This window comes from Aulonocara stuartgranti, assembly GCF_965226115.1.
Source record: "Aulonocara stuartgranti genome assembly, chromosome: 10".
NCBI classification, from domain to species: domain Eukaryota; kingdom Metazoa; phylum Chordata; class Actinopteri; order Cichliformes; family Cichlidae; genus Aulonocara; species Aulonocara stuartgranti.
In genome coordinates, this window is record NC_138946.1 from 19,143,317 (window position 1) to 19,164,568 (window position 21,252).

At 39.5% G+C, this 21,252-nt stretch overlaps 1 protein-coding gene across 1 annotated transcript; it reads left to right on the forward strand.

The window, feature by feature from the left end:
- The first annotated feature begins 2,098 nt into the window (after positions 1-2,098).
- On the forward strand, positions 2,099-20,570 carry hephl1b (hephaestin-like 1b). Its single transcript, XM_082548336.1, has 20 exons — positions 2,099-2,412; positions 4,124-4,368; positions 5,347-5,559; positions 5,843-6,055; positions 6,293-6,547; positions 7,224-7,392; positions 10,065-10,198; positions 10,348-10,479; positions 10,917-11,122; positions 11,434-11,578; positions 11,747-11,959; positions 15,893-16,109; positions 16,227-16,366; positions 16,443-16,568; positions 16,660-16,766; positions 16,865-17,099; positions 18,718-18,857; positions 18,991-19,144; positions 19,247-19,267; positions 20,137-20,570. Exons 1-20 carry the CDS (start codon positions 2,237-2,239, stop codon positions 20,193-20,195), a joined length of 3,300 nt encoding a protein of 1,099 aa, XP_082404462.1. The 5' UTR covers positions 2,099-2,236; the 3' UTR covers positions 20,196-20,570.
- Positions 20,571-21,252: the final 682 nt, after the last annotated feature.

Consider the following 21,252-nt stretch of genomic DNA (forward strand, 5'->3'; position numbering starts at 1 on the left):
ACGGCTGCAATAACAGCTGTGACATTTTTATAGGTAGCCTGTTACAAGCAAGTCTTGCATCCAGCGACTAACCCAGATATGCCGAATAATTTCTTTGTTTCCGTCAGTGTAAACACACAAGTTATGGTTCAATTTTCAATTCAGCTTTATTAAGATTTGACCCTATTTCAAATTAGAAGCACAGAATGGAATTACTGCAGATATGTTTTTGCTCCTTTAAGTGCCAGCTTTTTTCCAACAGAGGTACAACTTTGTGCACCTATGGACTTTGGATCAAGACGGTCTGTAAATTTTTATGAAAATCAATCAAAACTTATATCTTGATAGAAAAGTACTCATATGTTTTACAGATTTATGCAAGAAACTGTCGTATATTTATGACTGTTTTACATTCTGAACATTAATCCCAATATAATCACAGTGGAAATGTTCAAACTTCCATTGTTGTGGAAATTCCATGTTGCTAGTCTTTCCAAAAAAAAAAATCAACAACAACAACAAAAAACCCCAATGAACTGGAAACTGAATCTTTATCTTTTCAGAAATATGAGATATCTGAAAATATCCAGTATAACAAATTTTTTTCTCTTTTCTATCTCCTCCATTAAACTCATGCTCTTATATCACGTGGTTCCCTGTCCCATGACAGTCAGCAAATCGACAGCATCTCACTGCACTGTGTACAGTATGGAGAGTGATGCAAATTTTACAGAGCAGATATTCTTTGTTTAAAAACAAAATTAAATAGAACACTAATACCACACGTCATCTAAAACTTGTTAGTTTTAAAGTCATAGATGCGTCATATAGTTCACCAAGCTTTATGTATATTCTTGTAATGTCCCGACTAGGTCAGCAGGTGTCACCCTTGCCTCCGAAATTACGACACAAAATTTCAAGTTAGAGAATGTAAGGTTGTGTTGAAGGGAATGAGCTCAGTATGGTTTTAAGAATTTCCACTTGTTAAAAACCATTCAAGATATTTTAAGAGGACTTTTTTTTATTATTATTTTGTTTGTTTTGTTTTTAATGCACTTAACACTGACTTATGAATCATCGAGCAAAAAACGGATGAAACAGTGTTTTTTTTTGCAAAAAAACATAGTTTGTTCCTATTTTAACTAAATCTGTCAAACATTTTAGTGATAACACAGCTTAACAGGCATAAAATGGTATTTTATCATCTACAGCACATGAACAGTATCTGAAACTAATGTTCTTAGGAAATATTTTTAAAAAAAATCCTGCAAAGACCTGACACAGGACATGAGAGATGCATTTGGTCTACTGTTCACGATAAAACTATGATACTGGAAATTTCTGCATAAAATATCAAAATTAAAAATAATTACTCTGCAGAAAAAAAGTTCCCCATCATCATTAAATGGATTAATATTACTGCTGCATATGTTTAAGGTGATGCTTATTTTAAATACTTTATACTATGCTTAAAGTCCAGCATCATATTATTTGTAGCTTGACATATAACTTGTTATTAAGTAACTTAAATAATATTTCGCTAAAACTTAGTAATCTTAAAGTAAAGAAGCTATGGTTATAAAAGGATTTTTGGATTCTTGCAGCTGGCTTTTCATAAATCTGTATTAGAAAACAGAGCTGCGCATGAGCCTAAAATCATGCCCAATATTTTCTACACTGACATTCATGAAAAATTCTTATTTCCTCTGGGCTCTCCTCCCTTGTTCTTGGCCCCTCACTGTGCCGCCCTATGTTTAAAAATTCTGGAACCGCCACTGGTGGCAACACCTACCGATAAAGGAAGATAAGGTAAAAAAAAAATTGAGTTCTTTGTGGGCTGCTATTTCATCAGTCTACTGTAGGATCAAATATAAACAAATAAAACTGTAAACACACATCAAAAGTGCTTTTTGTGAAGCTGAAAAGTCAAATTAGAGATCCACAGTGCTTGGCACTGCCTCTTTTGCGTAGTGGATCTAACTAACCTAATTTCCCAGCAGACCGCTTCAATTAAATCCAGAAAGAAATAATTGACTTGGGAATACTTACTGGTTCTTATCCCTGCACATCAGATACTACTGGAGGCGTAGCCTCTGGCTGAATAGCCTGACTGTTTTGCTTTGAGTTTCGTAAGCGCTGCGGTCCAGACGGACATTCGCAGTCACATGGAAGAGTGAAAGAAGGTTACCCCTTGTTCCTGTACCAGCAAAACCCGCTGATCACTTTGGCCAGCATTTTAGACTGCGATCAGCTGAATATGGCACGGACTTTGGGGTTGTTTGCAACTTGTTTGCTGATTTTTCTTCTTTCATTGGGCGCGAGCGGGGAGCGCGGCAGGGAGAGAGTTTATTATGTGGGGATCATTGAGGACTTCTGGGATTACGCACCAAGTGGAAAAAACCTGCTTAACGGGAAAGACATCGAAGACGATGAGTGAGTTGACATTCGGAAAAGTATGCTCAGATAGTGGCGGCACTAATTGCTTGTAAATATTCATTTTTATTTTTAGCGCCTTTATATATAATGTCTAAGATCACTCACAAGTAGAAAGTCATTATAACTCATGTGGGAATAAAAAATAGACCGCGAAAGAAAAGACAGTTTAGAGATACAAAAAAGTTTTAGTGCAAAACTTGTGGGTTATGTCGCGTGCTCGGGGTGTGACAGTGTCTAGACTTTGTGTGCTTTGCTGGCAGTCTAACGGATGTGCAGGAAAGATGACAATGACTAACAGCGAATTACTGTCTCCTTTCATTAGATTAGAGGCTTCCTTTACTGTGTATCTATCTGCCATGTGTCTTTATGTGCAGCCAATCACCAAAAAGGAGGCACAGAGATCCTGTCTGACAGAAGCATTTGCATCACACCATGGTTAGGAATTTAATGAGAGATGTGACAATGAGACTGTGTGACCCTTGCATTTCACAGTTTTCAATTTCTAGAAAAAAAACCCATATAAAATAATACTGTTAATGCGGCTTGTACTTACATCACATGTAAGCATTGACAACTCACAACATTTGTCTGTGTTTCTGCTGTTATAGTTCAGGAACCAATACCTAATAATCAAAAATCCCTTTCTTATATTAAAAAAGAAGACATTAGACTGGACACATTTGCACATTTTTCATGAAATGAAGGAATGCTCATGGGTGTTGCGCAATGATTGAGACAATTTTGTCCTTCCTGTCAGAGAAATAAATAATTGTGAAGCATAAGGGAATTGCTTCATTCTTACACAATACATGGCATTCCTAAATTTAACTGAACCTCTGGACGTGCTAATAACGTTCTCAAAGTGTACAGGCTGTACTTAAACTGTCTCAAGCTGTTTAATCACTGCAGGGCATGTTTATCTTTGTTAGATATCATATTGTCTTTTCACTCCCATTTCATGGCAAACTGAATTCACAAGAAGCTTTAAGATGTTTCTTCCTGCCATTTGTATCCCATCATTTAAAATGTGGAATTGCGTCAAATCAACTTGCAATGCGTTTGCATGGCATTAGATTAATAAAGCCATATGTCGTATTATAAGACAGAGAAGGGGAAACGAATAAGCAGTGTTGGAGCAATGTTAGCACTATTTTGCTTTGTTCGGGTTCTGACTGAAACAGCGGTAATCAGACAGGCATCAAGGTTTTCAGTCAAAATCATTTGAGAATCTATTTAAGATAATCTTACTTCCAAAAGTGCATCAGCTACAGTTTCAACAACCTGTTATTAGCTCCCCAAAACATGTTATTAAAATAATGATATGTCTAATTGTTAAAGACCTGCAACCACATGCAATTTGTTCAGTGGCTTTACATCTATTCTTACACCAGGTAAGATCTAGTTCTTGTTTGGTCTACAATGAAATTCTAGCCGTTAGACAATAATCAAAATTGTATAAACTAAAAGATCTATCAAAGCCTTTTGTGAAAACCTAGAAAGGCAATGCACTTACTTTTGCTATATTTGTACAAGTTTGATTGAAAGTTGGTGTTGCAGCGTGGAACTTGACGTTGACCCTAACAAATACAAATGCAAGAAGAAAAAAAAAGTATTTTTCTTGTCTGTCTCCTACACACTCTCGGAATTCTGTATAATCGCTCCACTGTGTGTCTCACATTCTTGTTGTTTCCTTTTCAAACTTTCTCAGGCATGCATCAATATTCCTACAGGGAGGGCCCCATCGAATTGGAAGTATTTACAAGAAAGCTGTGTTCAAAGAGTATACAGATGCTTCATACAGTCGCCTGTCTCCTCGACCTGATTGGCTGGGCTTCCTGGGACCCATACTGCGTGCTGAGGTTGATGAAACTATTGTTGTCCACTTAAAGAACTTTGCAACCAGGAACTACTCTATGCATCCCCATGGGGTTTTCTATGAGAAGGATACAGAAGGTAAAATGTTCCATACTACTGGATATAGACAGAAAAATTCATGGTGCTTTTGCACACAGAGTCACACCTACAAGAACAAAGTGCTGTCAGTGAGGGTTACAAAGTGTCATTTATTCATACTGAATGATACCGATTGTTGCTGTGTTCAAAATTTGTAATAAGAACTGAATAATATAACTTTTTAAAAGTCCAAAAGGGCTTGAAGTTACATGAAACAGCTAACATTGTTTATGAAGTTCCAAGAAGGCGTGGTACTGTTCTCCAAGAAACAGAAGAAAAAGTGGCACATCACAATTCCAGAAAATGAGTGACTGCTATGGCAGATGTTTTATAAAGATATGTCTCTTAGGTTTTCTGAACTTTACAGCTCTCTGCTATGCAAGAAGCTCGTACACCACCCACCCCCACCCCAATCATGTGAAGGGGAAATCCTGCCGGAGTACACTTGAGAGCCTTGTGGAAATTGAGACTACAGCTGCAGTCCTTTCCTACTTAAAATAGAGAATGATTATTGTTATACTTTGTGTCATGGTTTAAAATCAGCAATTTTATTAAACATGAGGAACGCTAAGTGGCATCTTTTTGCTTAAACTGGAACTTGAGCTGAAAGATAATGAGATCACATGTCAGTGGTGTCAGCACATTAAGATACTGAGAACTGAGAAAGCAGTTAATTTGTTAAACCTTGTCCCGACATTCACACTGTATCAAAGATCAGTATTCTCGTGACTTCTCATTTATGCTTTGTTTTCAAACACACTGCCATAGAAACTAAAGGCTTACCAGAAAGTAGAAAAAAAACAACAAAGAAAATGAATACTACCTTGACTTTTGAAACCTGCTTTAAATAACATCCTTGTAAATGTTTTCTAATATTTTCTACAAAATTCTTATTGAGACTATAAACTATAATATCTCTGCTCGGCTGCTTTCTGACCAGAGTGATCTCTTTGCAAACATTTTCCCTTCGTGTACCAGGTGCACTCTATCCAGACGGGACATCAAGCAAGTTGAAGAAAGATGACTGTGTCCCTCCAGGAGGCAGCTATACCTACCGCTGGGAGGTCAAACCTGAGTTTGGCCCCACAGATGATGATGCCAACTGCTTGACCTGGGTCTACCACTCTCATATTGACGCCCCCAGGGACATCTCCTCAGGACTTATTGGGGCGTTACTCACATGCAAGAAAGGTACAAATATATTTGGCAAATATATTTGATTGTATGTTTGGTGTGTTTCATACAGTGTTTTGCCTGCTGTATGCAGCTTTCTGTATGCACAAATTGTATGTTAAATCAAATGTATTTCTACATCCTAAGCCAGTAGTCTCATTCAGAAACAGCCTTTGTAAAAATAACATAAAAAAATTGCTTTACTTGAAAAACTGCCAACGAAGGATTGCCGTGAAAATCGCACACAGTGGGACACCAGAAGGAAACAAAGATTACGCATGCTCCTTTTCTTTGAGTGCAGGAGCCTTGAAGGAGACTAATGAACTAAATGCAGCCGAGGGAGACTCTGCCGCAAAGTCCGCCCGCAGTGATGTCGACCAGGATGTTTTCTTAATGTTCAGTGTGGTGGACGAAAACATGAGTTGGTACTTGAAAAACAACATTCAGAGATGTTTTGATCCAGAAACAGTTGACCCAGAAGACCCAGACTTTAAAGAGTCCAACCTTATGCACGGTGAGAGATAGATATTTAAAGTCTTTTTAGGATCATTTAATACTGGACTAACTGCACACATTCAGTCGGGCCAAACCAGCTGATGCAACTCAGCAATCTGCATCATATAGTTTAAAATGTGTTCACAGGGAATTCACTTCACATTTCTAATTCTGACAACAAAGGCTGTAGGAGAGGTTTTTGATGGCTAAATGTCTCATTGTCCTCTGATTGTGTGTGTTTTTCTCTGTGTGACAGCTATTAATGGGTACATGTTTGGTAACCTGCCTGGAATCGAGTTATGTCAGCACCGCGCAGTAGCCTGGCATTTGTTTGGGATGGGTAATGAGGTAGATATTCATTCTGCATTTTTCCATGGGAATACCCTGCTGGACCGTGGTCACCGCACTGACGTCCTTAGCCTGTTCCCAGCCACGTTCGCAACAGCCGAGATGGTCCCAAAAGCAAATGGAAAGTGGTTGCTGGCCTGCCAGGTTAATGACCACTTGCAGGGTAGGATGCTTGACCTTTAACCTATGTGTCACCTTTGACCTTCTGCTACAGCACTTTGCTGACAAAGGAAATACCCTTTTCATGGGGGTGCTGCTGTTTTGTCAAAGCCTGAGCATTCCCACAGCAGAGATTAGTATTTCTACTCTGAGCCTGCCTGGACTTGTAAAACACTTTCTAGAACTCAGCTGAATTTAAAAGCTGAAGGGTATGAGCAGACATTTTATTATTTGTTATTATTTTCAGGCTGCCCAAAATCTATTGAACATAACATTGAGAGAGTCATACAATGACTACCGCTAATTCTTGTGAAGAACTATTACTTTTTATAAGGCTGTGCTTTTTATAATGGCTCTCTCTTGTTCCTGACCCTTTGAGAAAAAAAAAAGTAACATTACTGTTTTATAAACCTATTTAGGCTGCAAATCACACAACTGACAGTTTTACATGTTGTAGATCTGCTCAGAATTTTGAGAGTAAACCCACTTTCCTAAAAGATAAGCAAGTTAAACATTTAAAATGAACTCTGGAATGTTTTTATCATTTTATAGACAGTTACTGTAGCCTGGAGACCTGCTCAAAGGTCTACATCTCAGTGAGTTTTTACTTATCTAAATTATGGTTTGTACGTGTGTGTGTGTGTGTGTGTGTGTGTGTGTCTGTGTGTGTGCTGTTCCAGCTGGGATGCAGGTCTTTTATGAAGTGAGGTCGTGTAACAATGAGGCCGGATCCATGCTGACAGGTGGAGTTGTAAGGAATTACTACCTGGCGGCAGAGAAAGTCCTGTGGAACTATGCCCCCTCAGGAAGGGATTTGATCAGCAATGTATCCCTTACTGAAGCAGATAGGTGAGCAACATATTGCAAAATGCAGTCTAAATAATGCCCCAAAAGTTTATTCTGTTCTCTGGACAACGCTACATCCAGATGAACAGAATCAACTTATGGGGATTTACTTACCTGGATGATTGAGCATGCATCAAGATAGTCTAAATAATGGTTTACATGTATCTCAAAATAAAAGTTGATTTATTATTTAGCCCAAAAAACTCAAGAAGAGACTTAAACCAAACACACCATCAGTCAAACCAACATAGTTTCATGCCAGGTTTCCCCCAAAACACACTCAAGATACCTTTATGGGTTGATCTTGTCTCTCTATCTCTGTCAGTACTCCTAACTCTAAAATGGGGCTTGACTTTCTGTGTGCATGCCCCCTGGAAGGGGCTGATTATACAGTACATGTGATGCTCATTCAGGCTGTGTGGTCTGGTTTGAGTGACCAATTCCAGAGCATGGGTCACAGCCCCCAGGTGGAGCATGACGGTAATGCAGGTGAACAATGTGATTCTGTGTGCAACAAGTAAAAAAATAGTTTAAAACCTTGTAATAAAGTTTGAAAGTATCAAAACAATTTATATGTAATCAATTTTTACACTTATTTATGCACTGAAAAGCACGTCATCTTTCATAACTTGCATGGAGAGTTGAAATGTAGTGACAGCTCCTTGGTGACAAAAGGAAATCTTTTAATAGAGAGTCAGAGTTGTGTGTAAAGGTGCGGGCAGGTGGCAGGCTTTCAAAGATTTCACATCAGATAATAGAATTCTCAATTTTGGAGTAGCTTGTGAAGATTCAACAGTCTAGATGATCATGCAGCAACCCATCTGTTATTATCTGGTATTTATTGCTGATCTGACACCAGTTTTCGTTCTAAGTAAGTAACTAAGGTCCAAGTAAGACATTTCTCATCGCTTTTACATCTAGGTCACATATTTACTAGGGGTGCAACGATACACAAAATTCACGGTTCGGTTCGGTTCGGTTCGATACTTTGGTGTCACGGTTCGATATTTTTTCGATACAAAAAAATGTTCATGCATTTTTAATTTGTCATTTATTAAAATTATAAATATATATTTTAACTCAAAAGTACAGTTTTAAAATTTAACCCTAACCCTTGTGCGTGTTTTTTATTTTGACAGCGAATGCGCACCTGCGGACCACTTATGTGCAGCCCTGGTTATTTAGCTCGTCATATTGCAGCCACAGAAATTCTTTTGTCCATGAAACCATAAAGCTGCACTTTCTTTTTGCCTTATAGTCTGATTTGTCATAACTTCTCCGTTTTGTGGTAAGCTTTTCTTTGGCTGTCACTTCTTCACCCTGACCTGTCTTATTTGGCTCAGCAGAACTGAAATGCTTTTACACACTCACTCACATAAGCTCAGCGATTCTCTGCGCGACCAACCTCTCACATGTTTAAGCTGCGGGAGATTTCACTTGTCATGTTTGCATAGTAAGCTAACGATTGATAAGACGATGTCAGAGGAATTGGTGCACAAATTATCATCACTCACAGATCAGTGCTGTCGCTCTCTATACACAGTTCGCACGATTGCAAAGTAAAAGCAAAAAAAACAAGCGCAAATTCAAACGCGATTTCAATATGTCACATATTGACAGTGGCTCACCGATGCCAATGACATAATTACCCAGCTACATTTCTGAAAGAATGCAAAAGCATTGACATATATTTTTCGTACAATAGCCCGACGGGCAGGGCAGAGATAGATTTTGGTAGCCCGACTGAAAAAATCGCTAGCTCCGGGACGTCGGGCTAGCGATATTGCAAGCCCTGTATCTGATTGAGGAATCACTCATCTTTGGAAAAGAGAGTTTATTACAGAGAAATGTCTCTTTCCAAAATAAAAGCTATACTATCCGCTTCTTCTGGGCTATATTCTCAGCAGCATAAGGAGAATCATGTGCTAACAGCTGTCTAAATGACTCGGCTAAAGTTAGTAGCATGCTTGTTGTTTTTGTCTTTGCACTAGGATGATGTCGGCGTAAATGTGCAGTCATATTCGTTGTGTTCCCACTAGTGCTTTCAGGTTAATCTCGTTGAAATAACCTTAACGCCACAACACGGCAAATCTCCGTTAACGAGCTACCGCCGATCGCTCCGTGCATGGGGCTAGACGGCCAACACGTTAACGAGCCCCTGCGCTAACACACTAGTTCACACCAATGTAATTGAGCATTGCATGGCACATCCAACATACTGTTTTACTTTAGTCCATGACTCGCTTACCTTCAGGGTCATACGTCACATGAAAACCAAAATAATTCCAAACGCCAGATCTGAATGAGGTTCAATTTGCTTGTTGCAAGCAGAGCTTAACTTCTGTCTCGCTAGCTTGCCCTGCGCTCTTCCTTCTGACTATGCTGTCTGTGTTGAGCGCTCAGTGGATCTGCGCTGGACAGTGCAGCCTAGGCGGAGTAGTCGAACACAGATTCACTGAGCGCTCAACACAGACAGCATCGTCAGAAGGAAAATTGATAAAATAAATTACAAATGTTGTATTGTTCGATACATATGCGTACCGAACCGAAAGCACTGTATCGAACGGTTCAATATCGATACGAATATCGTTGCACCCCTAATATTTACTACAACCCACATTTACAGTTTTTGCTTCATTTTCTTCCTCCAACTATCCCATCTTTTTCTTTTGTAGTCCATCAGATGTGTTTTTTGGCAGAGATGATGGAAGGCTCGGTGGTCAATACATAAAAGTGATATACAAAGAGTACACAGATGATACTTTCACTACTGAGAAATCAGCTGATCTTGGACATTTAGGACTATTGGGTAAGTCCTCCCTTTTTTCACCATGTTCTGAATAAAAGTCACCTTTTCTCTTTGTTATACGTTTCCTGAAACAATTCACCAAATTCATCAAGTTCACTAAGTCTCAAGATCTCTTATCTGATTACAGTGTTCCTTTTCTATTCATACAGGTCCAGTCCTGAGGGCAGAGGAGGGTGACACTCTCAGAGTGACATTCCTCAATAAGGCTGATAGAGACTACAGCATCCAGCCTCATGGCCTTCATTATGATAAACACTTCCAGGGAAGCAGCTATGAGGATGGTGAGGAAGCAACGATACAAACACAAATAATACTGGCACAGTTAACTCAGTAAGTCAAGGAGCTGGGATATCCTGTAATTCTTAGGGGACGCTACTTATTCTCTAAAAACACAAGCTGAAACTAATGATTAACTGTTCAGACTGACCAAAGCATACATTTGCATTACTGATACTTTAAAAAGAGTTACTGCAAAGAAATAAATGAGTATATCTCTACAAATTTAAAAAGGTAATTAATCACACAAAGTAAGAAATAAAAGCTGTAAATGAACTTGTTCATACTCAAAGTGCACATTGTTTGACTAATACATATGATATTATATTAAGGTGTTAAGCATAGTGAAAAGAGAATCACAGTGCCTTTTGACTGCTGTCTGTACTGACAGCAAGTTATAGTAAACCAAATTGTTTGTACTTCTTTGTCTGCAACACTGCAGGTGTTGAAAAGCCAGGCTCCCATGTTGGTCCAGGTGAGAACTTTACTTACACCTGGCAGGTCCTGGAAGGCCCATCATCATCTGATTCTTCCTGCATCCCTTATCTCTACTACTCTGCCACCGATCCTGCCAAAGACACTAATTCTGGACTAGTTGGACCTCTTCTTGTATGCAAGAGAGGAGTGCTTGGGGATGACGGCAGACAGGTGCTGCTTTGGTTATGTATTCAGACACGTTCTCATGTTAAAAAAAACCCCAAAACCTTAAGGAACCTCTGAGTGTATACACTTTTAAATAGCTAAAATCAAAATAGCACTTGCCTTTTGTTTGACAAGTTGCTGGGGATTATCAAATTTATTAGAACTTTAATAATACAAGATAGCTAAGATAAGGACAAAATAATTTATGTGTAATTTTTAAGTGCTTTTTAAATTCTGTGTGATGTTACCTTAAAATCAAATTAGCAGCACTTTAAGAGCCTTACTGATTCTGTAATTTTGTCTCTATTGTCTAACAGAAGGATGTAGATAAGGAGTTCTTCCTTCTTTTTTCTGTCATGGATGAAAACATGAGCTGGTATTTAGATGAGAACATTGAGAAGTTTGGCAGCAATGAGACTAATCAAGAGCACGAGGACTTTCAGGAGAGCAACATGATGCATGGTAATCAGTCTGTTTGGTGAATCAGCTGAATAGATATTACCTTACCTATTTATCTGAAAAGCTATTGAATCAGCGTTGATTGCAACTCAGATTTTGTCATATTTGAGACCCGGTTCAGGTGTGTCTTTGTATTTTTTTCATATTTTTATATCTTCCTTTTCATTTCAGCTGTAAATGGGCGCATGCATGGGAACCTTCTTGGCCTGGAGATGTGTTCAGGGGACAAAGTCAGGTGGTACACCTTTGGGTTAGGCACAGAGGTGGACATCCATGGCGTGTATTTTGAGGGAAACACTTTCAACAAACAAAGCACCACCCGGGACACTCTCAACCTTTTCCCTCACACCACTGTAGCTGTCGACATGAAGCCTGACACTCCTGGTTAGTCTCACACACACACACACACACACACACACACACACACACACACACACACACTGACAAAAACAACACACTTCATCTTTTCCCACACACATAATCTGTCATTGAGATTTTGTTTGGCAGTTAAAGTTATCCTCTATAAACATGTTTACATAAGTTTGTGTGGATGCCTCCTGTGATGCATACACTAATGCTTATACAGTACAAACAGGAAATTAAGATAAGATAAGATAAGATAAGATAAGATAAGATAGAACTTTATTAATCCCTTGGGTGGGTTCCTCTGGGAAATTCGATTTCCAAAAAAGCACAGCACCGACAGAAGTTACAGAGTTACAGAATATTATATATATATATATATATATACACACACACACACACACACATATATAATACAGAGACAATATAAATAAAATATACCAAGGGGATAAATAGAATAAATAGGAATAAAAAATAAAAATACAAGTGAATTGCACATTTCAAGTATTGAGGTCTATTGCACTGTTGACTATTTACAAAAGTATTGCACAAGGTATTGCACAGTGAGGTGAAGAGGCACTACAGCTTAGTTGTTCCCCCCTCCTTTGTCCTCCTGTTTCCCCTCCCTCTCCCCTCCAGAGAGGAGTTAAACAGTCTGATGGCGTGTGGGACAAAGGAGTTTTTAAGTCTGTTAGTTCTTGTCTTGGGGAGAAGCAACCTGTCACTGAACAGACTCTTCTGGTTGTTAATGGCCGTGTGCAGAGGATGCCTGGCATTGTCCATAATGTCCATCAGTTTCTTTAATGTCCTTTTCTCTGCCACTGTCACCAGAGTGTCCAGCTTCATGCCGACCACAGAGCTAGCCCTCCTGATCAGTTTCTCCAGCCTGGATGAGTCCTTCTTTGCTGTGCTGCTCCCCCAGCACACCACAGCATAGAAAAGTACTCCAGCAACCACCGACTGGTAAAACATCCTCAGGAGCTTCCTGCAGATGTTAAAAGACCTCAGCCTCCTGAGGAAGTACAGTCGGCTTTGGGCTTTTTTATACAGGTGCTCTGTGTTGCATGACCAGTCCAGTTTATTGTCCACCCACAGCCCGAGGTACTTGTACTTGTTGACCACCTCCACCCCCTCTATCTGAACCAGCAGTGGACCTGCTCTAGACCTCCCGAAGTCCACAACCAGTTCCTTAGTCTTTGAGGTGTTGAGTTGCAGGTGGTTTGTATGACTCCATGCGACAAAGTTCCTCACCAGACTTCTGTACTCCTCTTCCTGATCATCCCAGATACACCCCATGATGGCTGTGTCGTCTGCAAACTTCTGAATGTGGCATAATTCAGAGTTGTAGCAGAAGTCAGAGGTGTACAGGGTGAAGAGAAGAGGGGACAGCACAGTTCCCTGTGGTGCTCCTGTGCTGCTGACCACAGTGTCAGACGTGATGTCCTTCAGCCTGACGTACTGTGGTCTGTCGGTGAGGTAGTCGGAGATCCAGGCCACCAGAGAATCTGGTTCACATTGTCCTTATGTATGTTTAAGGCTCTTCTGCTAAAGGGAAATACCACAATGAATGACGTTTAGCTATGCCATTTACTTTGTTCCACACTAGACATTCACCTTTAGGAAATATGTTACTTACCTCAGCTCTTGTCAATTTTAGGATTTTTTTTTGTACACACACACACACACACACACACACACATATATATATCTATATATATATCTCTATCTATATATCTATATATCTCTATATATCTATATCTATATCTATATCTATATATACACACACATATGCTATATGGTTGTTCCTGCAGTGAAAAAGGGGAGTATGGATAGGTAGCAAAGTTAGCACTATGGATCTAAATAGTGGTATGTATCATAAAAATAGAATATTAGAATTTCACTCATCAAAAAAAACAAAAACAAAGCAAAGATCTAGATTCACAAAATATACAGCATCTGTTTGCTCATATTGCGCAGACATTTGCAAAACAAGGAAAACCCCAAGCAAGCTAAGCTTTGCAAAAAAGGTGCAAACAACATCTTTTTTCCTGCAGTGGTAATCACTGACAGTTTATTATTGCATTGTTTTGTCACATGCTTTTCTTCAGCTTGACTCAAAATACATGCAGTCAAACTGACAGGAAATAAACATGAAATCAAAGGTTTTTGTACTCTGTGCATTTATATCTACCATGCCATGAAAAAGTACTTTTCCCCCTTCCTGGTTTCTTATTTTTTCGCATTTCATCAAACATATTTTAATAATTAGTAAAATAAATAAAATAATAACTTGAGTAAATATAATATTTCAGTTTTTCAATGATGATTTCATTAATTGATTGAGAAAAGTTATCCAAACCTATAGCCCTGTGTAGAAAGTAATTATCCCTGAGTTAAAGCTTAGTTCATTTTCACATGTTACACTCAGGCTTCATTACTGCAAGACCTGTTGAATCAAGGAATCACATACACAGACCCTGTCTGCACAAGTGAAGTAGGCTAAAAGATCTCAAAAAGTAACACTTAAAGCCCCAATGTAAAGAAAAAAGCTGAGAGAAAATCATTGAGGTCTGTCGGTCTGGAACAGGTTATAAAGCAATGTAAATATAAAGTCTTTAGTATTCTCGTGAACCACTGTGACAGAAAACCTGGAACAGTGGGGAACCTTCCGAAACCTGTGTCTGGCGAGACCAAAATTACTCCAGGAGTTACTCCTCGATGGCTTTTCCAGGATGTCACACATTTCACATTTGTCAGAAAACATCCTGATCATCCCAAAGACTTTGGGGAAAGTATTCTGTGGACTGATGAGACAAAATGACTTCACACCAACAGTCAAATATGCTCTTGGTAGTGCGATGGTCTGGAGCTGCTTTTCTGCTTCCAGACCTGGGCGTCTTGTCATAATTGAACCATGGAAACATGAATTCTGCTCTCTACCAAAAATCCACAAGGGCAATGCCCGGCCATCAGTCCGTTCCCCTGAGTTCAAGCTCACTCGACTTATGCGGCAATCCAAAACACACCAGCAAGTTGAAGTGACCAATTAAGTGTGTCATGGCTACTGAACGGACTCACGCGCAGACAGTTCTTCCTCAGAGACCAAAAGGAGATTTATTTACAACAGGATCACCTCAGTGCTATATATATGTACAGTGAGTTGGGAGGGGGGTCCAGGGCTCCAGGGAGAGAAGGAGGGGGGAAATCCACACACACGCTTCCTCTTCCACACAGTCACCGCCACAGCTCCTCCGCACACACGACCTCCTCTTCAGCCGCACTCGCTCCAAAACTCCACACACGCTGCCACACCCGGGCAGGTCCCGTGATGTGGTCCAGAAGAGGGATATCTACACACAGAAGTTAACATTAGTTCCACAGCAAAATACACACAGGGGATTCTTTTGAAAATGCCGCGAGCACGAACTCAGGAGGTTCAACATTCCAGCGGTGAGCTGCTCTGTGCCACTGCCTTAAATAGCAGCTGGGGAAATCAGCAAGATCAGCAGCAGGTGGACACAATCACACAGGTGCGTGGGCCAAGAGCGAGAGCCCGTAACGAGCTCCACCCAGGCAGAGAGGAGGAGGACGAACAACAACAACAACAAAACCTGTAGCCAGAGTGGGCCAACCAGAGAGACACGGGGACCGTGACAAAGTGACTTAAATCAGGTCGAGATGCTTTGACTTGACCTTAAACATACTGTTCATGCTTGAAAACTGTCCGATGTAGCTGAATTAAAAATCTCCTGCAAAGAAGAGTGCGCTGATATTCCTGCACAGTGATGTGAGAGACTTATTGTCAGTTATTGCAAACATTTGATTGCAGTTCATTCTGCGAAGAGCGACACAATCAGTTATTAAGTTTGCCTTTTTCACATGGGGCCCTGTTTTTAAGGCACATAAATGTGTCCAAATCCTTAACCTTTTCTTGTTTGTTGTTTCTCCAAACAGGTGTGTATGAGGTGAGCTGCACAGTAATAGATCACTACTCAGGTGGCATGAGGCAGTGGTATAAAGTTAATGAGTGCCCAGGGAAAAAAGTAAATCACAAATACACAAAGCTGAACAAGACTGTGCGATATTTCATCAGTGCTGAGGAAATAGAGTGGGACTATTCACCTAAGAGAGACTGGGAGCTGGAGAAACACCATAGCACACCAAAGGACAGGTGTGTGAGTGAGATAATTGCAGGATGATACGTTTCATTGTTGAAGCCACAACCTGTAATTCATGCCATAACTTATTACTGTTTGTTAATAGAAGCAAATTGCTACTTGTCTCCCAGTCCAGGCAGCATATTTGTGGGAAAAGGAAAGAACAGAATTGGCTCACGCTATAAGAAGGTGGTGTATAGAGAATATACTGATGACACCTTCAGTGTTCAGAAGAAAAGGCAGCCCAACCAGCAGCATTTGGAAATTCTAGGTAAGCTTAACAGTTCTTTATGTTGTTTTTACTAAGAGAAGAATGAAGATGACATGAGTTTTATTTTCTCCTGTAGGGCCAATAATCAAAGCAGAAGTAGGAGAGCAGATCGTGATTATATTCAAGAACAATGCCACCCGACCATACTCAATAACCACACATGGCGTTAGGGCCAGCGGTGGACACATTCCTGTCAAACCCGGTGAGAAATGAATTTTTAAACGGGCATAAAAAATGCTGGCTTTTTAAAGAAGCAGTAGGATTCATACTTTTTATGTTCTCTGAACCTTCAGGCAACTTTATTGAAGTAACTTGGGATGTTCCTGAACGCTCTGGTCCAGGGGTCACGGATCCTAACTGTATCTCTTATATCTACTACTCCACTGTTGACTTTGTTATGGTAAAAATAGAAGCGCATCATTTACAGCGCAACTAGAATATTTAAGCAGGAGTTGAAGTATTAGATTTTATTCTGATAAGGTGTTTGTTTATGTTCAGGATCTGTACAGCGGCCTTCTGGGGCCTCTGGTGATATGCAGGCCTGGGACTCTGAAGCGTGGGGAGGGTCCCGATAGGGAGAGGAGTGACGTGGAGAGGGAGTTTGCACTGCTCTTTATGGTGCATGATGAAAACAAGTCCTGGTATTTGGGAGACAACATCAGAACGTACCTTGGTCTCAACCCTGAGAACTTCACTCCAGATGAAGAGTTTGAGGAGAGTAACAAGATGCACGGTAAGAAGAGTGAACGGGGCCACAGAAAGAAAAACAACCTTATTGGCCAAAGAATTAAACTTTAGATTTAGTAAACATATTCACCTATTATATCCAGAGAAGATAAACATAAATTGATGTCTGTTGATCTTGATGTAACCTAGTATAAATGTAATCGTTTTTGTTGCCACCACAATGAATCAGGACAGCAAATCAGAGATGGTTGAGCAGAAAATATTCAAAAAAAACTTGATGATTTGAAATGGAATGACCCAGATCTCGAAAATAGAAAATATGCACAAATTTAACAAAATAAATTTCTAACTTATGACTGAGAACCTTCACAGACATAACTTATAACTACAGCACCACTACAGCACCATCTGGAAACTCCGTTCTGTTTGGACAGGACTGTCTAAAATAGTTTTACTTTTGTGGAAGAACTTTTGAATGCTTTTATATTAAACAGTTTTTGAGATATTCATGTTCAAACATGAATATCTTTGTTACGGCCCTGAGCCGGCTGTGTACCTTTGTTGTGCTCTGTCTTTAAGACTCCACAGGTCCTTCCCGATTGGAGAGCTGGCAGCGGCTGATTGGTCTCCAATCGGGAAGGACCTGTGGAGTCTTAAAGACAGAGCACAACAAAGGTACACAGCCGGCCCAGGGCCATAACAATCTTCAACGTGCAAAAAGCAGGTCGACTGACCATTTTTTAAAAAATGATCTTGAAAGGCATTTGGTATATGAAGCTAAAATTTCACAGCACTCATTATACATGTTCAAACTTTCGCCCATAAAATTTTTAGGCAAATTGGAACTCGAGCAGATCAGAGATCAAGCAGGCTTGTGTTGATTTAAGATGGAATTAATCAATATTTAAATCTGGTGTTTAGTCAGAGACACATTTTGTGAAAGAAACAGTTTATTTCGTGTCTGTTGAGCTGTTTGAAAAGTTGCATCTGAAATGACCTGACGTTACTCCATTTATGCTCACTCCTCTTCTGCAGCTAGATGCTTAAGTTCAGCAACTGCAAATTTATATCTGTACCATGAAGGCATCGTAGGGATTGTTTTCTTGTTACTGAAGGGCATGCCAGCCTGCAGCTCGTGAAAAATAAACTCATCCAGTAGTAACATGCATTAACCTGTCTACTTACTCATTAAATGACGGTGCTTGAATGATGTTTTGAATCTTTGCTGGATTCCTCTTCTGGCCCACTTTAACCCCTGGCTGTATCATAAAATAGGCAAATCTGGGTAAAGTTAGGGCACAGTGTAGAAGTGCCAATAAAATTCTGAGGAGAGTTAAACAACACAAAAAGTTTCAAATGCAAATTATTTAAGATAAAATAAATTACATATAACGCATAATAACAAGCAAATCCCCAAATTCAGCCCACAAACATCAATGTACATCATCTAAAGTTGATCCAGCAGGAAGCAGGGACATTCCACTTCTCTTTATCAGACAGTAGAAATGAGGTTAAATTCAATAAAGTCCTGTACTGGATACAAAATCAGACCTTTATTCCTCAGCTTGCTTTTGATGAGTGTGCTGAAGTGTGTTTGCTTTCACATTTCCTGTTTCTCTTGTGCACCATGTCTCTGATTCTGTGTGTGAATGTGTCTGCTGCAGGGATCAATGGGAAGCTATATGGGAACCTCCATGGATTGGAGATGACTCAGGGCCAGAAAGTTGACTGGTATCTCATCGGAATGGGCAACGAAATAGACATGCACACTGTTCACTTTCATGCAGAGACCTTTACTTACAAGGTTTGTTTGTGCTTTGTTAGTGGTCACTCGCAGCGGGAAGACCATTCTTTCTTTCGCACCGAAAGAATCATATCTCCATTTATATTTCCTCTTTGCTGTTCCCCCTTTTTTGCACCACTCTTATGTGTGTCAGACGGACCTTGTGCACCGTGCAGACGTCTTTGATCTGTTCCCCGGGACCTTCCAGACTGTGGAGATGGTGGCTGGAAACCCAGGCACATGGTTGCTCCACTGTCATGTGACTGACCATATCCATGCTGGCATGGAGACCACTTTCACCATCAAAGGTTGGTCAGTGTAAAGGATCTGCGGGGCAGTCTCTCATGTTAATACACTGTCACCTATTATTTAGAAATGAGTTTAACATTTCGCTTGTTTGTTTTTTTCAGTTCCAGAAAACTCCTCGCATGGTAAGATCTGTTTTTTTCACGTAAAAATTGTTACTGGGTGTCACTGGGTGGAAGATTTCAGTATTCTGTCACTTTAACTTTATATCAAATAGAGCCTAAAAGTAATGCAACTTAATTTTGTAGGATACATGATTGAAAAATAAATTTCACACAGAGTATTGAATTTCTTTAACAACTTTTGTATTATGTCACTATTACTGTTTCAAAGGACTGCATTACATTACAATAACTATGATGTCATTGTCACAAAAATACACTTTAACACACTGGGTTGCTATTTATACTTTTAAACATTGTAGTTTTTTTTTTATGTATTATGTGTCTGAATATATTCCTGATTCCGTATCCTGTGCCTGGAATTACATACAAAATGTTTGGAGGCATGCTTTTCAGTAACCAAACATGCATAAACACTGGAATATTTCTTCAAGAGCAGTTGTCTTTTTTATTTGGTGTGGTTACTACCACAGCATACCATTCATCTCTCCTCTGCGGCACACCATCGGTCACAAGTACTGCAGGACAAAGCATTTCCTCAGTACTGTTATGTAACTGATGGGGAATGTTTTTAAAGTTTATCTGTCTTTGCTCTGTTTGTATTGGGTATAGCAAAACAGTCATTTGCGTCGGGTGTCCTTGTGGCACTGTTGATGCAGTGCTGCTAAGGAATTTTTGACTAAGCGTAAATGTTGATAAGGCGGGTGTTACATTTAGTGTTCCCTTTTTCAAAGATCAAACATATGCATTTCTAGAAAACTGTTACCTGCAGCCCATCACAGGGAAGATTCATAGATTTTTGGGTAATGTTGTAATGCTTTTCTGGCTTCCCTTATCTCTCACTTATATTTCTTTTCCTTTTACACCACCAGGAACTAAAAGCTCCATAAAGATGCTGCTCTCGCTGTTTGTTCTACTGGCTATATGTTAATGATGAGGGACCTTGACAACAGATTATATGTGTGGATTATAACAGTGGTCACTGATGCACTTATAAAACACGGAGTTGCTATCACTTATGTGTTTGATTGAGATCATGTACATAAATATCAAGCATGGCCCAGGCCAGTTAAATTATATATACCACTTTACAATCATGTATAATGTTCAAGATGACTTTATGCATTAGAATGAAGGAAACAAAGCATTTTACAGCTGGGATTTGTTTCTGTTGCTGCTTTCTGTCATATTGCACTATGTTGGCTTTTATTTTTATTTTTTTTTTATTTTTTTTACTTCTGCTACCAAATACTGGATTTCAAGTATGAATGTGCAATAAAAAAAAAACTTTTTCAGTTGCACTGTGGCATGCGTCAGTGTGAGTAATTCATTTTCTTGTGCTAGCACAACAGTGCTGGGTTTGGATGTGGAACAATCTGTCCCACTAGACACCCACAGATTTCTTTTCTAGATGTGAACACTTGAGGAGAGTATATTTTTAAGACAAGCTAGACTTATTTATGCTTAGAAATGAGTACTAATGAGTAGAAATTCCAGAGAGAGTAAAGATTTATTGGAGATTAAACAGTACTCATGGTACATACCACAGACGAGTAAAAGTGTTAAGCAAAGCAGTCACAATACATTTATCTGTTTTAAAATAGCAGCATTTTTGTGAACCTGAAAGGCGAAAAAATTGAACAAATTCCCCAAATTTGACTCATTTTACTGTTTTTTAGCTGAGCTTGAGCTTTGCATATGGGCCATGAACCTGGATGACTGTGCCAGGATCACTAAAAGCCACAAGGTGGCATTAATTCTATGAAAAAACAGCAAGTTCTCAATGTGTGTGCCACAATTTAAAAGATACCGGATATTTTTTTGGTTTTTACCTTAAGATTAACAGTTAAACATACAGATTTGGCCCCTTGTTGAGACAGTAAACAATATCTAAATGATTAGACTATTTGACGCAAATGTAAGGTGTGAAAAGCAAGCAGGTCAATAAATGGTTTTGATAAGGCTTGGAAAAACAGTGCACTAGTGAT